The following is a 15,804-nucleotide window of genomic DNA, read 5'->3' as shown; positions in this document are numbered from 1 at the left end:
AAGTTCAGGATTCCTTTAAAGAGAAACTTCCCTGTATATTTCAGTGTTTGTTAATAAGACATTAAATGATATTTGAGAAAAGGGTTGGAGAGACTCAAGGGGAACTTAATCAGAAGTAAAGATAAAGATGCCTTGAGTCGATCTAATATGTCAATGAGAAAAGAAGGATTTCATTTCTGGCTCCCCGGGAAAACATGTTATTCATAGTGAGAGGCACAAAGTGGCAGCAGCGTAGAAATGTGCTCTACAGGGTACGAATAGAACCAGAACAGCTTTTGCCGTCGGGAACTTCGCCCCCAGAATGCTGTGAGAATTCCAAGGGGATGGGGAGATGGGAGGACAGCAGTGTAAGAGGCAGAAACTAGTGATTTCCTCCTGCTTCTTCTGCTAAGAGAGCTGTTCTTCGGGCCAGATGGGGGGGTCGGAGCCCCACTTCCATCTCCACCCCTACCCTGTGCCTCTCACAATACCTGTGATGGAAGAGGAAGAATAATAACAAGCAGCATTCTTATGACTCCTTTTCTTAGGTGTCAACCATGCACTAGCTCATTTGATCTTCATGACAAGTCCATGAGGTAAGAACTATTATTATCCCCAAACTACAGATGAGGAAACTGAGGCCCAGAGAGGTTAAGTGATTTGCCTAGGGTCATGAAGTCTACTCACTTTGTGGAAAAACTGCATCAAGCCCAGATCTGGTTGACCTCAAAGTTCTTAACCTCACAGATCCTCCTTATGTATCTGAAGAAAACAGCCTTCTGCACACAGTTGACCCTTAAACGATGCGGGGGGGGGGGGGGGGGGTGCCGACCCACCACATAGCTGAAAATCAGCCTATGACTTACAGTCAGCCCTCTGCATCCACAGCTCATCTGTATCCACGGTTCTGCATCCATGGATTCAATCAACCACAGATCGAATCATGCAGTACTATGGCATTTACTATTAAAGAAAATCCACATATAAGTGGAACCGTGCAGTTCAAACCCATGTTATTTAAGGGTCAACTGTCCTTCGTAAGTTCCCCTGATTAGGTTATTCCCCTTTACTCCTGTCCATGACACCCAGTTATTAGTGTCAGGATGTGACCTGCTCAGTGGTTCGGCTTAGGTTTCTTCCGTGGTGTGCTGGTAAATGAGCAGCTGGCTTTCTGGTGCAGGGAAAGGCCTGGTTTGGAGCATTTGCCAACTTCCATGGGTAAATATTCTCCCTATGGTCAGTTTCAGGCTACCAACGTAGTATTACTAAATGAGGAGCTAGGAAGAAACGGGCACTTGCAGTTCTGGGAGCAGCTCTGAGTGACAGTGAGAAGAAAAATGTGCATATGCATACTTAGAAAGTTCTTCCATTTCCTCTTCATAAAGCCTCCTTCGTTCCTTGAGTTCTTCCGGAAGGAATTTAGCTATTAGCTCTTCCATTATGACATTTTTGCTGTATTTCCTTGATGCCAAGCACTATAGGGGGAACAGGGCAATTAGATATTATGCAGTGATCAGAAACACACAGAGCACTCCTGATGGAAACCGAAGACTTAAATGACACACATACTGGAGTAATTTGGACGCACATGTTGGCAGCTGATACTGTCATAAGTATTCTCTGGAGATTAGAGTTTAGTGGTTTTTTTTGTTTTTTTTTTGTTTTTTTTTTTTAAAAAAAACATGCAGGAGTTCCCGTTGTGGCACAGAGGAAACGAGTCTGACTAGTGACCATGGGGTTGCGCGTTTGATCCCTGGCGTCACTCAGTGGGTTAGAGATCTGGCATTGCCGTGAGCTGTGGTGTAGGTTGCGGACTCAGTTCGGATGCTGCATGGCTGTGGCTATGGTGTAGGCCGGCAGCTGTAGCTCTGACTGGACCCCTGGGCTGGGGACCTCCATATGCCTCGGGTGTGGCCCCAAAAGGCAAAAAATAAATAAATAAAATACAATAAAAACACATGCAATGAATTACGTTTATAATTAGAAAACAATTTTAACAAGGGAAAAAGACCTGCATTGAAGTTTTTAAAATCTCATAGCTTTTCTAAAACATTGAAATTGATTGAGATCATGTTCTTGTCAAAAAAAGGGGCAAATACTTTCCTTTCCTTTTTCTGATTATTGTGTTTACAAGTGCCAAGAAATGGTCTCTGCTGGAATATGCTGAAAGTCCGTGGTGAAAAGAGGTTTAGGGAACTAAAAAGAATTTTCAGTAACTGATCCTTTCCTGCCCTGGCGCACTCCCACCCCATTCACCCCAATGCTTAGCTTCTGGATATTTCAAGCCTATATATTTGTTTTTTTCTCCTATAACTTCCGGGTGTTTCTTTTTTTTTTTAAGTTAAATAATGGTAGTTTTATTTGCCCATTTTTAAAAATTATACCATCTACGTATCACTGAAATTGTGTTATAAACCCTTATTTCAGAGCCTAACTCGGGCTCGGCTGTCATCATTACTTCCTCTCAAACACCCCTACCCGGTGCATAGCCGGGGATCTGTAGAGCGTGGGTGTTTAACTGTGTGAGCCAGACAATGGGAAAGAAAACATCTGCAGAGAATTGCTGGCTATGGAAACTACCCACACAGGCCCAGCAGGGGGAGCTGCTGAGTATAACGCTGCAGGCTTCAGACATCTTTTTCCTTTCCTGGTATGGGCTACGTCTGTCTCTTCCGCAGTAAACACGATTGGAATAAGATATTCATCTTTCTGGAAAATGGTGCAAGTGTGACCCTGAGTGAATACATAGAGATAGATGGTAACATCTTCTAGCCCCTACGTCCAGGACTCCTCAGCCTCTGCCACCAGGGTCCCTTCTCAGCCAGTGCCAGTGCCTGGCTGCAGAGAAATCAGCTGCTTTGCCCAGTCCCAGTCTTTGGGGAAGAGCCATGACGCAGGACGTAGCCTATCCAAGAAGGAGGTGACTCCTCTGCTGAGGCTAAAACAAAAACCCAGGAAAGGCACATATGGAACATTTGAACGGTAGATTTTCCTTCTTTCTGCTCATCTGAATGTTTACTGTTAAGGACAACACACATGTATTATTTAAATATAAGTAAGGACCATGGGCTTCCCACCTACAGGCAGGACAGCAAATGCCACCTCTTGACTTAGGCCAGACATGACATTGACCCTCCCCCACCAGCCCCATATTTCCCCCCCTCCCCACCAGGGCTATCCTGGGTGATTATTTCACTTCCTTCCCTTAGTTTAAATGTTGGGAAAGCTCAACATGTGACTCACATACACCTAGAGATATTCCTACATTGTCTCCAATCTCCCCTCAGGGATGACAGGGGCCAAGGAACATGAATACTGATGGTACCATATGGCACACAAGTCCCCGGGACTTGGCGGGGGGGGGGCGGGGGGGCGGGGGGGGGGGGACAAGATGGCTTCCCGGATCTCCTGGTGCTATAGAAAATGACATCCGGCCCCCTTGAAAAACAAAGATGGCAGTTTGTGTGATTCATTTCAGAGGGCCTGATGGCCCCAGAGATCTTCAAGCAGCCAAATATCTGCTAATAAGGACAGAGGCAGCTGAGGAGTGGGAGAAGGACCACAATGAAGGTCTGTAAGGTTTTCTCTGGGGACCTGGGAGTAATCTCTTCAAACCATGGGATAAACGTTGATGAAAAGGGACATGTGAGCTCATCGAGTCCAAGCCCAGAGAGAAAAGATTCACCCACCATGACAGTGAATCAGGTGCCATGATGGGATTAGAACCAGGATTCATGTCTATCATCATTTTGATATTTTTGTTTCCAACACAAATTAATTTCACTACTGACCATTCATAAAAAGCTAGATGTTGCCTCATTTCCCTGGAGGACTTTGTGGAGAGGGGAGGGGTGGCTCCAAGGCAGGAGAAATAGATGGTTGGAGGGGGGTGTTTTGCCCTAGCACAGTGCAGTGGTTTGGTATCCAATAGGATACGGTCTTCATACCCAGTTCCAAATAAGCTAACCCAATCAAGAAAGAAAGAACGTTTTACCTGTGAAAGACCATCTTTGCACAGTGGGCACTTCGCATTGTGATCTAGGCATCTTTCAAGGCATTTTAAGCAAAAAGTGTGTCCACAAGGTGTTGTGACTGGCTCATAGAATAATCTGAAATTTAGGAATCAAAATGGAAGAAAACTGCAATCAGACCAAACATAAAAGACAAAGCTATTCAACATTAAGGTTTTATAGCATTACTGGGAAAATTCTATGTGTGGGGGATAGCAGGGGGGTATTTCCCCCCTTTTCTTTTAAATCTCTGCATTTGCTTTTTTTCTGATCTGGATTTAAAATAATGCATTCATTAAAATTTAGGACATAAGCCAGATCATTTTGTAACATTAGTTCTAGTCAGTCTCTTCCAGGGCATCCAGATTTTTTTCCCCTATCAGGTCCCAGAAAAAGAGAGATGAATGACCAGAGTGTCTGAATAGATTCCATTCTAAAATATCTACCAACCTGTTCACTTGAATATCTGTACACACACAGATAAACCAACATACAGGCAGATAAACACACACACTCCCACATTTAAGCCCTTTATATCATATTATAATGGAAAAAGATTAGAATTATTCAATTTTTCACTTATGCAATGCTTACAGCCTGAAGGATCTCCACATTGCACCTGTAAAAAACATATAACTGCCTTGTATATGGATGGATTATTCTCCTACGGGCAGTAGAAGAATAATATTATGAATGGGCTTACTGATAGACAGACACACACATATATATATGAGTATGCATACACATACTTTAATTAGATCCTATTTTAATTGCTTTGCAGGAGCTGGCTATTTTTTTTTTCAAAGCAATCTGAGGATCTTTTTAAAAGCTGTTCTGTACATTCAAAGATTCAGGGATTTATTTTGCTTAAAGAAAGGCTCACCTGCAGCAGGACCACTGGATGGGGGCAGCTGAAGATGATGCTTCAGAACTGGAGCTCGCACTCACCAAGAGGACAGAAAGAAGGGAAAGACGCCTGACCAGCCTATTTTGACCTCACAAGAGTGTTCAGTTGAGAGGAAGAGGCTGCAGGCTTCAGAGCCCCCTCGTGTGGCCAGGAGGTGCAACAGCAGGCTGGCCCACCCAGCCAGGCTGAGCAGAAGAATCAAAATGCGAGAGCTGAAAAGTACTTGAGAAAAAATCGAACCCACCAACAAGAATGAAACCAAGGTTCAAAGATGATGAAGTCACTGCTCTAAGAGTACACAGCCAACTGCTGGCAGATGAAAGTCTTTCCAACTTCCCCTTCCAGCCCTGTGCCCTTTCTATTAGAACAATGATTCTCAACCACTGCTGTGCAGGAGACCCACGTGGGTTGTTTTTTCTTTAAATAGCTTAACCGATGTATGATTGACATACAATAAACTGTGCATATTTAAAATGTACATGGTAAGTTTCGACACGTGTACACACCCATGAAACTATCTCCACAATCCAGACAGTAAACATACTTGTCACCCCCAAATGTCTCCTTGTTCTCCCTCCTGCTCCTCCTCACACCACCACCCCCATCACCCGGGGAGCTTTAAAAACCTACAGAAGCCCAGGACCTCACCTACAGAGATTCAGATCAGTTGGTCCAGGGTAAGGGCCAAGCAACAGGGTTTTTGTAAAAAACACCTGAGCTGGTTTTACTGTGCAGCCAGAGTTGAGAATCACTGTATTACAAAATCCTACTCTGTGTAGGCGAATCTTCTTTATCGGCCTCCAAACCTAATTACCAGAGTCCCTGGTAGGGCTTTAAAAACGCAGACATGGTGAGGTCTCACTGGATAAAGTTGAGAGTTCAGGAGGTCAAGTAGAGGAGCAGAGATTTGATATGTTTAACAAGCCAATGAAAGTCTGGACTAGGAGAGAGGTTTTCCGTATATTTATTTTCGAATAATTTTTTTTTTTACTTTTTGAATGCTATCAACCTATTGAAAATGTAGTTAACATGCTTAATTGAATTAATAAATTCTAGTTAATAAATTGGCCACAAAGTAAAATTACTTTTTAAAAAACCCCTTTGAGGAGTTACTGTCGTGGCGCAGGGGTTAACGAATCTGACTAGGAACCATGAGGTTGTGGGTTCGGTCCCTGCCCTTGCTCAGTGGGTTAACTATCCGGCCTTGCCGTGAGCTGTGGTGTAGGTCGAAGACGCGGCTCGGATCCCGAGTTGCTGTGGCTGTGGTGTAGGCCGGTGGCTACAGCTCTGACTCGACCCCTAGCCTGGGAACCTCCATATGCCACGGGAGCAGCCCAAGAAAAGGCAAAAAGACAAAAATAAAAAATAAAATAAAATAAAAATAAAAAACCCCTTTGATGGCAGTCCTAACCAGGTACTAAGACAAGAAAAAAATAGATAAATAAAAGCATGAGAATTGAAAAGAATAAAAAATCAGATCTATCATTATTCACAAATGGTATGATGATGAACTAAGAAAAATCTAAAATAATCTATAGAATGATTATCCAAATTAGTAAGACTTGATAGAATTAGCAAGGAAACTAGATAAACACACACACAAGTGTAGTTCTATATACCCATGACAAGCATGAGAGGATACATCTTTTAAATGTGACATTTACAGGAGTTCCCACCGTGGTTCAGTGGGAACGAATCTGACTAGTGTCCATGGGGACGACGGTTTGATTCCTGGCCTCGCTCAGTGGGTTAAGGATCCAGCGTTGCCATGAGCTGTGGTGTAGGTCACAGACGCGGCTTGGATCTGGCGTTGCTGTGGCTGTGGTGTAGGCTGGTGGCTACAGCTCCGATTAGACCCCTAGCCTGGGAACCTCCATATGCGGGTGCAGCCCCCAAAAAAAGACAAAAAAAAAGAAATGTAAATGTGACATTTACAATTGCTTTTAAAAATCAAGAGCCCAGGAATAAATCTAACAAAACTTTATGAGACCTCCATTGGAAAAAACTGTAAATATTTCATTGAAAGAAAGTACAGAAGACCTAAGTCTCACTTTAAAAAAAAAAAAAAAACCCTGATGGGTCATTTCACATGTTTGTTTGTTTTTGCGGAACTTGGCAAGTTGATTTCTAAACTTTATAAGGCAAGGCAAAGGGCCAAGAAGAGCTGAACCACTTTTGAAAAGCAGCAGTGTGGGAGGACTCGCTCTACCAGACATCAGAACTTATTATAAAGCAGTAGTGATTAAAACAGTGTAGGACTAGCACAAGGACAAATAGATCTGTGGAATAGAATAGAAAGCCCAGAAATAGACAGAGACCCAGATTCTTCATTTAGGACACATGCGGAGGGAGGATTCTCAATATGTAAATACCACTCTCAATAAATGCTCTTTGCTGTAGTTGACTATCCATACCAGGCAAAGAAGTCGAACTGTCTCTCACATCATATGCAAAACCCAATTCCACATGGACTGTAAAAATAAATATGAAAGGCAAACAGTAAAGCTTTTAGAAGATAAGATAGAATATCTTTTTTACTTCAAGGGAGAAAAAAATTTCTTTTTTTTTTTTTTAATTTTACGGCGACACTCGTGGCATATGGAAGTAGTTCCCAGGCCAGGGATTGAATCTGAGCTGCAGCTGCGACCTATGCCACAGCTGTGGCAACACCAAATCCCTTAACCTATTGCCCTGGGCTGGGGATAGAACCCGAACATCCCACAGCAACCCCAGCCTCGGCAGTGGGAACTTTAAGAAGAGATTTCCTAATGAAGACACACACACACACACACACACAAAAAAAAACCCAATAACTGTAAATGAAAGGATTGATCATTTTTACTGCATTAAACTTAAGAATTTGTTACTGCATCAAAAGATGTCATTAAGAGAGCAAAAAGGCAAGCCACAGAGTGGGAGAAGGTATCTGCAACACACGTGACCAACCCAGGACTTGTATGTAGAACATACAGAGAAACTCCTATAAGTCAGTAAGAAAAAGAGAGAGAACCCAATCAAAAATGGGGCAGAGAGTTATACATGTAGCAGCAGACATAAGAACAGTAACATTGCCCATAATAGCCCTAAACTAGAAACAACCCAAATATCCATCTATAATACAACTGGTTTGGGTTGATTCATACCACGGGACACTGTACACTAATGAAAACGACCCAACTTCACCTGCAGGCAATAATATGGATAAATCTTAATCCTGAGGATAAGAAATCACAAGAGAATACATTCTGGATAATTTAATGTATATATGTTTGTTTTTTAAAAATCGGGAGTTCCAGTTGTGGCGCAGCAGAAATGAACCCGACTAGGGTCCGTGAGGACGTGGGTTGGACCCCTGGCCACACTCAGTGGATTAGGGATCCAGCATTGCTGTGAGCTGTGGTATAGGTCAAAGACGCAGCTGGGATCCTGTGTTGCTGTGGCTGTGGAGTCGGCCGGCAGCTAGAGCTCCAATTAGACTCCTAGCCTGGGAACTTCCGTATGCCTCAGGTGTAGCCCTAAAAAGCACAAAAAAGTATAGGGAAACTGAAATTATACTGTTATGACATACATACATGGGTGGTAAGACTATTTTTTAAAAAGAAGACATGAAGCTCAAAGGTAGTGGTTTCAGGGGCTGTGGGGGAGGGAGTCGTGGAAGTGGCAGATGGGCGACAATGGTTTTGGGTTTTTTGGTTGTTTTTTTTATTTTGTTTTGTTTTGTTTTTTGTCTTTTTAGAACCACACCTGCAGCATATGGAAGGTCCCAGGCTAGGGGTCTAATCGGAGCTGCAGCTGCCGGCCTATGCCACAGCCACAGCAATGCGGGATCCGAGCCGTGTCTATGACCTACACTGCAGCTCACAGCAACACCAGATCCCCAACCCACTGAGTGAGGCCAGGGATCGAACCCGTGTCCTCATGGATACTAGTTGGATTTGTTTTTGCTGAGTCACAACGGGAACTCCTGGGCAGCAATGCTTTATTTCTTGGGCTGAGACAGGTGTCACGAGTACCTATTTTACAATATTTTGTTAAGAGAATACATTCATATCTTTGCGTATTTTTCCACGGTGTATATTTCATAATTTGAAATGTTTTTCAAAATTGTGATTTGTAGGCTGATTTGGGGAACCACTGCTGGGATCTAACTACCAGAAGCAGCCAAACCAGACTCATTTGCTCAGTCATTTGAGACCTATGAATTTGGATGCTTTTTATACATTATTTGATGACATGAATGATGAAGACTGATTGATGAATCTGTTATCTCCGAAACTACTTTTCCCGAGAATTTTTAAGTTTGGCATTTTGTTCATTTAAGAATGTTACTCCACATGCAAATAATAATGATCTAGCTGACCAACTGATTGCAATAAATACTCACATTTAATGAACAGAGGAATGAGACAGACACAAGAGGATACAGCAACTCTTAGCAACAAGAGCTATGATTAAGAAGCCCCTGATCAGGAGTTTCCTTCATGGCTCAGCAGTTAACGAACCCGATTAGGGTCCATGAGGATGCAGGTTTGATCCCTGACCTCGCTCAGTGGGTTGAGGATCTGGCGTTGCCATGAGCTATGGTGTAGGTCACAGACTTGGCTCGGATCTGGCGTAGCTGTGGCTGTGGTGTAGGCTGGTGGCTGCAGATCCAATTAGGCCCCTAGCCTGGGAACTTCTGTATGTCGCAGGTATGGCCCTAAAAAGCAAAAGAAAAAAAAAAAATCCCCTGATCTGAGTGGCCACAAACAGGGATGCTGCCACAGATGCAGCATAATTATTGCTTTAAAATAATTCAAGGTTCAGATGCTTAAAATATATAATCTTGCAATATTCAATCCACTTCTATATTCAGGTTGACCAAGTAAAGTGACTGGGAAAAGATGGAATATATTTCTCTTGCTGGCGTGGATTGTGCAATATTGGTTTTTTTTCTTTTTTTTTTTTTTTTTTTTTAGTCTTTTTGTCTTTTCTAGGGCTGCTCATGCGGCATATGGAGGTTCCCAGGCTAGGGGTCGAATTGGAGCTGTAGCCGCCAGCCTACGCTAGAGCCACAGCAATGCGGGATCCAAGCCGTGTCTGCGACCCACACCACAGCTCACGACAAGGCTGGATCCTTACCCCACTGAGCAAGGCCAGGGATTGAACCCACAACCTCATGGTTCCTAGTCAAATTCGTTAACCACTGCGCCATGGTGGGAACTCCACGTGCGGTATTGTTTTTCATATACATTATCTTTATACAGTAATAGGCCATAATTATGATTAGCTCCATTTTTCTATTGAGGCAATTAAAACGCAGACAAATTAGCTTGCCAAGGTCACACCGCTAGCTAGTAAGCCGCAGGGCTTGGGATGTGAAGTCACATCTGACCCCCAAACCCATCCTCCTTCTCCATTATGTGACACGACCACGACTGTGTACGCATCTCTAGAACAAACACCATCCAGGTACCAGGAGATGCACACAGCCACACACACCCTCTTCTCCTTCCTCTTTCTCTCCCTTCCCTCTCCCCACAGCGAGCGAGCGAGCGAGCGAGTGAGCGAGCGAGCGAGAGAAACTATAGATAGATAGATAGATAGATAGATAGATAGATAGATAGAGCTAGAAATAGACGTATACTCAAATTCTTTTCCCTTTTATTTACCAACTTTAGGTAATGATTTTGGAAAATACTTCAGGGAGGCATTTATACATCAGAGTGGGGCCAGATTTTCTCACAAGAAAGCATTTTACAGTGTCACAGCGATGGAGTAAACAATAGTAATAATAAATGCTTTCAGTTAGATGTCAGCCCGGATAAAATGTTTGGCTTGTCTGGAAATAGCTATCTTTTCCCGGCAGTTACATCCTTGTATTGTGCTCTTTTGCTGCTATCAAACGAGCAAAGAGGGACGAGGAAGAGGAGGGAGGGGGTGGGGCGGGGGGGAGGGAGAGAGGGAGAGGGAGGAAGAAGGAGGGCTGACACCTTAACACCCAGCCACTTGAGCAGCAAGAACTGGGTTAAATATAAAGCTTTTCCTTTCAATTGACAAAGAGGTCACTGGGCCATTAGGTAACTGGTTCAAATATCAAACATTCCTGCTCTACATTTCAAAATAGCCTTGTCATCCCAAAGGTGCCATCTCCACAGCAGCCCCAGAGGTGGCCCCCGGGGCTAGGGTATGGGGAGTGGGTCGATCTTAAGGGATGATGTGCACTCACTGAGGATGGAGGGGCAGAGTTCTGAGTTGTTGGAATCCGAGAGCAACTGGCATCAGCAGAGCTCTCCCGATCCACGATCCACGGGAGACTAGAGAGTGTCTCGACAGCGCACCCTCCACTGCTGGTCCCGTTCACTCTCCCCACCCTTCTCCCTGGGGAATCTATAAGCTGCTTCTGATTGTATCTCTAGAATCAGAACCGATAAATTCACTCTAACTTGTCTTCTACCAACGCAGCACCACCGGACTGGATTTCATTCGAGACACCTGCACGCAAGGTACAAACATCTCGCATCAAGACCCAGCAGAGAATGTGAAAATATCTCTCCCCTTCAAAGACACAGGAGAGCCATACAGAACCTAAAAGTAATCCTAATGACAACTAGAAAATGAAGACCCCTAAAAGAGAGGTGGAAACAGGAACTTTTTCTTTTCTTTATTTTCTTTTATTTATTTTGTCTTTTAAGGGCTGCACCCGCAGCATGTGGAGGCTCCCAGCTACGCCACAGCCATAGCAATTTGGGATCCAAGCCATGTCTTCGACCTACACCACAGCTCATGGCAACCCCAGATTCTTAATCCCCTGAGCGAGGTCAGGGATCGAACCTGTGTCCTCGTGGATACTAGTCAGATTCATTTCTGCTGAGCCACGATGGGAACTCCAGGAACTTTTTCGAGACTGCACTAATTCGAGCTAAAGCACATATGTGAAATGGCCTCTGTCAACATGTGGTCTCTGACTTGGAGACAAACACTGCTGGAAGGGGAACTATATGCTCCTGAACTAGGGCTACAGTTTTAAGAGGCTTGAGATCAGAAATGTTCTCTAGACTCGGCAGGTTTCTTCTCATCACAAAGCAGCTAGAGCCCCCCATGCCCGTAACATACCAGCCCATACGATAGCTACTCCAAGCAAAGAGGAGGTTTTGCTTTGAAGCCTCGTTTAAAACAGAGAGGAGGATAAGGGAAATAACGGGCGTTTAAACTCAGAGCAAGCAAACTAGAAGAGGGTCTTATCCTCTTAGCGTTTATTTCTTGGACCAAATTTCTAACCCTTCTCTGAAGCCCCCTGTTGAGATTAGGGCCAAACAAGATGAAAGGGAGAAATCAGAGGAAAAGGAACAAAAGAACTTCAACCTCAGGATTCTTAGTCCTCAGGGAAAACACAAACAGGATGGGTCTGTGTCTTTGATTCTGCATCCCCTGGATGCCGGGAGGGATGGCAAGGAGGATACGTACACAATGACCAAGGCTTTCTGAGTGAGCTGAATCTCGTCTATCAAAGTGTGACATCTGAGAGCCACAATGGCGTTACCTGCGGAGGCCACTGCTCTGCTTGGAAGCAGTGTTTCCCCTTCTCACACCTTGGCTCTGGCATGACCCACCTGCTACGCTGTTGTGAGGGGGAGAGGGAGGCGGTAAAAGGGAACTGGCTATATAGCCCAGTTTACCTTCGCCCACTCCAGCTAAAACTCCCACGGCACATTCGTCACCAAGTCTGTCTGAGCTTATGAGCAAATCTGACAACTCTACTTTTTTTTTTTTTTTTAAGAGAAAGAAAAAGCACATGTTTCGGTAACGGATGCCTTTCTCATTTTTATTCAGAGGTCCAGAAAGGTCATTTTGAGTACAAATGCATGGGATTGAGCTGGAAGGCCTCTGTGCTTATCAAGGGCAGGAAACACCTGAGGAGCTCTGTTGGCTGGATCTGCCTGTGTGGTGGACTGAAAGATTTTTCTTGACATCTCTTCTCTTGGCTCAAACATCTTAACTTTTGTGCAAATATCTCAGCCTCCTTTTAACGATCTCTTGGGGTGGCGGGGGTGGGGGAAGGAACATTTGAGAATCTCCTGAAAGCCGTAGACTTTGTCCTAGAAAACACACACAACACACACACACACACACACACACACACACACCCTTTTACATATAACTTTAGGGAATTCACAGATTCATTGGAATCCATACGGGGAACCCTTCAGGGGTCCATGGACCTTAAGTTAAAGAACCTCTAGTCTAGAAAAAAGTTAACATCTATTGAGTACTGACTATAGGGCAGGTACCATTCTAAATGTCTGAAATCATTTTTCTCAATGAATCATAACCCCATAGAGCAGGTACTACTGTTCTCTCTTTTATGGATGAGGAAACAGTGGCAGAGAAAGTCACTTGCTCCAGGTCAAGTGGCCAGTAAGTGGCAGAGCCTGGGTGGGTTGAAACCCAGGCCATCTGGCTTTGGAGCACCCCCTCTTAGCCATAAAGTCACAGCTGCGAAATGAAACAAAGGAAAGTAATTTTTTGTCACACAGACCATGACGGTGGCCGCTTCCTCCATGTGTGTTGGAGGGCAAGGGTGGGCAGGCATGTGGCTAATTGGCCTCTCCAGAGACCTGAGACAGTAGAGATGATGTGGCACCAGGTGGGGGAAAGATGCCCAGCCAAGTAGTACATACATGCCCACTACTAACTACTCTTCATGGCCCAGGACAAAAAACATCATCAGGGCCTCTCCTTGGCTTCTAAAGACTAGGCCTGTGGTATTGAGATCAGCTCTTGAGCTTTGAGATCTTGAGCTAGTTGCCAGTTGAGATTAGTTCCAGGGTCGCCACCTTAAATAACATTGAGTACGTACTGTGTGGCAGGTACTATTCTCAATGCCCCTGGACGAGGGGCCAGGAAAGCAATGCAAGTGTGAGAGGAGGGCTGGTGTAAAGCAATGGGCGCGGGAGGGGCCATGGCCAACGGGAGAGTGCCTGTTCTACTGCAGAACATTCACCTTTAATGCCAACCCCCAAATCCCATACAGGCCTCCCAAAAGATATCCGGCCCGTGGGCCATCCGTTTATGGCCTCTGAGTAGACAGTTTTCTTCCTGCTCTGTAGGTGTTTCCAAGTCAAGAGTGTGGAGAAAGGGAGTTCCCGTCGTGGCACAGAGGAACCAAAACTGACCAGCATCCATGAGGATGCAGGTTTGATCCCTCACCCCGCTCAGTGGGTTAAGGATCCAGGACGGCCGTGAGCTGTGGTGTCGGTCACAAACGCGGTTTGGATCCTGCGCTGCTGTGGCTGTGGCGGAGGCCAGCAGCGGTAGCTCCAGTTCAACCCCTAGCCTGGGAACTTCCATATGCTGAGAGTCCAGCCCTAAAAAGACAAAAAAAAAAAAAATGCAGAGAATGCAATCTGTAAACAAGGGACACCAGGCAGCCTGTGTGACGGGTCACTGTTGTGATTTGCATTTTGTTAGAACCACGCTTTCCTGTGCTAACCTACCCAGCAGTAGGTCAGCAGCAGAGAGGTCCAGACACCAGAGAGGAAGAAGCCTCGGGGAGTGAGTGACAGTACGCATCACATACCTCATACAGAGGGAGCATTCAAGGTCAGAGGCGTCAAAGGATGCGAGTGGAACACTGAGAGCAGGTGTGGCCCCCGGATCAGCAGGAGGGTCTGCGATTTAGAAAGCAGAAGTCAGAGGTGAACTAAGCTTGGTTTCACAGACGGGACTTCTGAGGCAAAAGAACCCAATTATTTTTTTAGTCGGCCACACTCACCACCTCCCAGAGAGTTCGTGGCCACCTGAGCCATTGAGAACGCGGTGCCCTGAAATAGGCACATGTAGGTTGCCAGAAGCCTCACAGAGAGAGATGTGCCAGTCAGGGGCTGTCCGAGAGCCCTGGGGGCTTCATTCGAAGGCAAGAGGCACCTCACTCAGCAAATAGCAGCAGCAGCAGCAGCAGGAGCAGCAAAGTCATGGATGGAGCCAGGACTTCAAAGCTCATCCTGGATCTCAGCACTACCAGCCTCTCTTGGAAGGCTATCAAGCTGCAGCTGCTGCTTCTGAGATGCCAACCCCCGGAAGCACGACTGGGAATGAGCGGAGTGAGGCCCGATCACGTGGCCCTGGCCCTACCTTCCTGGAATGGGGATGGGGGCAGAGAGAGGTTGGCCTGGAAGGAAGGACACCCTCAGGGGCGTGAGATGCCATGACTTCAGGCTGTGCTGGACCATGAGCTTCGGCTTTCCCTTATAATCAGTACCAGGCACAGGAGGATGCTGGGAGCTGTGCCTGCCCTCAGGGACAGCCCCAGGCCAGCCCGGAGGTGGCAGAGCTGAGAGCCTCGGAGCCCCCACGTGGAGGGGGTGTAACCTGCACGTGCGGGAAGCCCAGGCTTCTCCTCCAAGCCCCCTTCTTCCCCCACCCCCCTCCCAACCCCCCGGGCAGAGTCCGCACCTGGCTTAGCGGCCTTATTAGGCACCTCTGGATCTTGGGGTTCCACCTGGCAGTGCTTCCTTTTCTTCTCCTGACATTTGCCGGTCCTGCTGGAGGCGGCTTGGGGGCAGGCGGCATCTGCCTTCTCCTCCTCCTCCACCCCGTCCTGGTCTTCCATGTCGCTCTGCTGCCCGTGCCCTTGGACTTTAGCCAGGTCCCCCCTGGCTGCGGCCGCCTCCTGACTAGAACAGTGTGGGAGCTCCGGCGTCTCCTGGAGGAAGAAAGACACAAACCATCCGGCTCTACTCGGGACCAACATCGCCCCCTGATATTCCTCCCCACGGGGGACAAAGAGAGAACGCTGCGTAGTCCTGATCCTCTTGAGGACACAAAGCTTAACCGAGGGGCCGTCCGGTGGCAGCTTTGGCACTTCTGTCCACAGGGCTCCTGCGCCTCCGGGGCAGAGGGGAGGAACATTCCAGGCCAGGACAGAAA

General features: G+C 46.0%; 1 protein-coding gene across 3 annotated transcripts in view; it reads right to left on the bottom strand.

Annotated features, from left to right (window-relative positions):
* Positions 1-15,804, bottom strand: part of LONRF3 (LON peptidase N-terminal domain and ring finger 3) — a 41,329-nt gene that overhangs the window by 12,768 nt on the left and 12,757 nt on the right. For all 3 annotated transcript variants that reach the window (XM_047764022.1, XM_047764021.1, XM_047764023.1), the window contains 4 exons: positions 15,331-15,580; positions 14,456-14,546; positions 3,974-4,088; positions 1,333-1,454 (listed from right to left, as the gene is read on the bottom strand). In XM_047764022.1, coding sequence (XP_047619978.1) covers positions 1,333-1,454; positions 3,974-4,088; positions 14,456-14,546; positions 15,331-15,580 — 578 coding nt within the window. The remainder of the gene's footprint in view (positions 1-1,332; positions 1,455-3,973; positions 4,089-14,455; positions 14,547-15,330; positions 15,581-15,804) is intronic.

The sequence above is a fragment of the Phacochoerus africanus genome, chromosome X (assembly GCF_016906955.1).
Source record: "Phacochoerus africanus isolate WHEZ1 chromosome X, ROS_Pafr_v1, whole genome shotgun sequence".
Taxonomy (NCBI): Eukaryota; Metazoa; Chordata; class Mammalia; order Artiodactyla; family Suidae; genus Phacochoerus; species Phacochoerus africanus.
The sequence above is the reverse complement of the archived record's forward strand: the minus strand, read 5'-3'. Positions and strand labels throughout refer to the sequence as shown.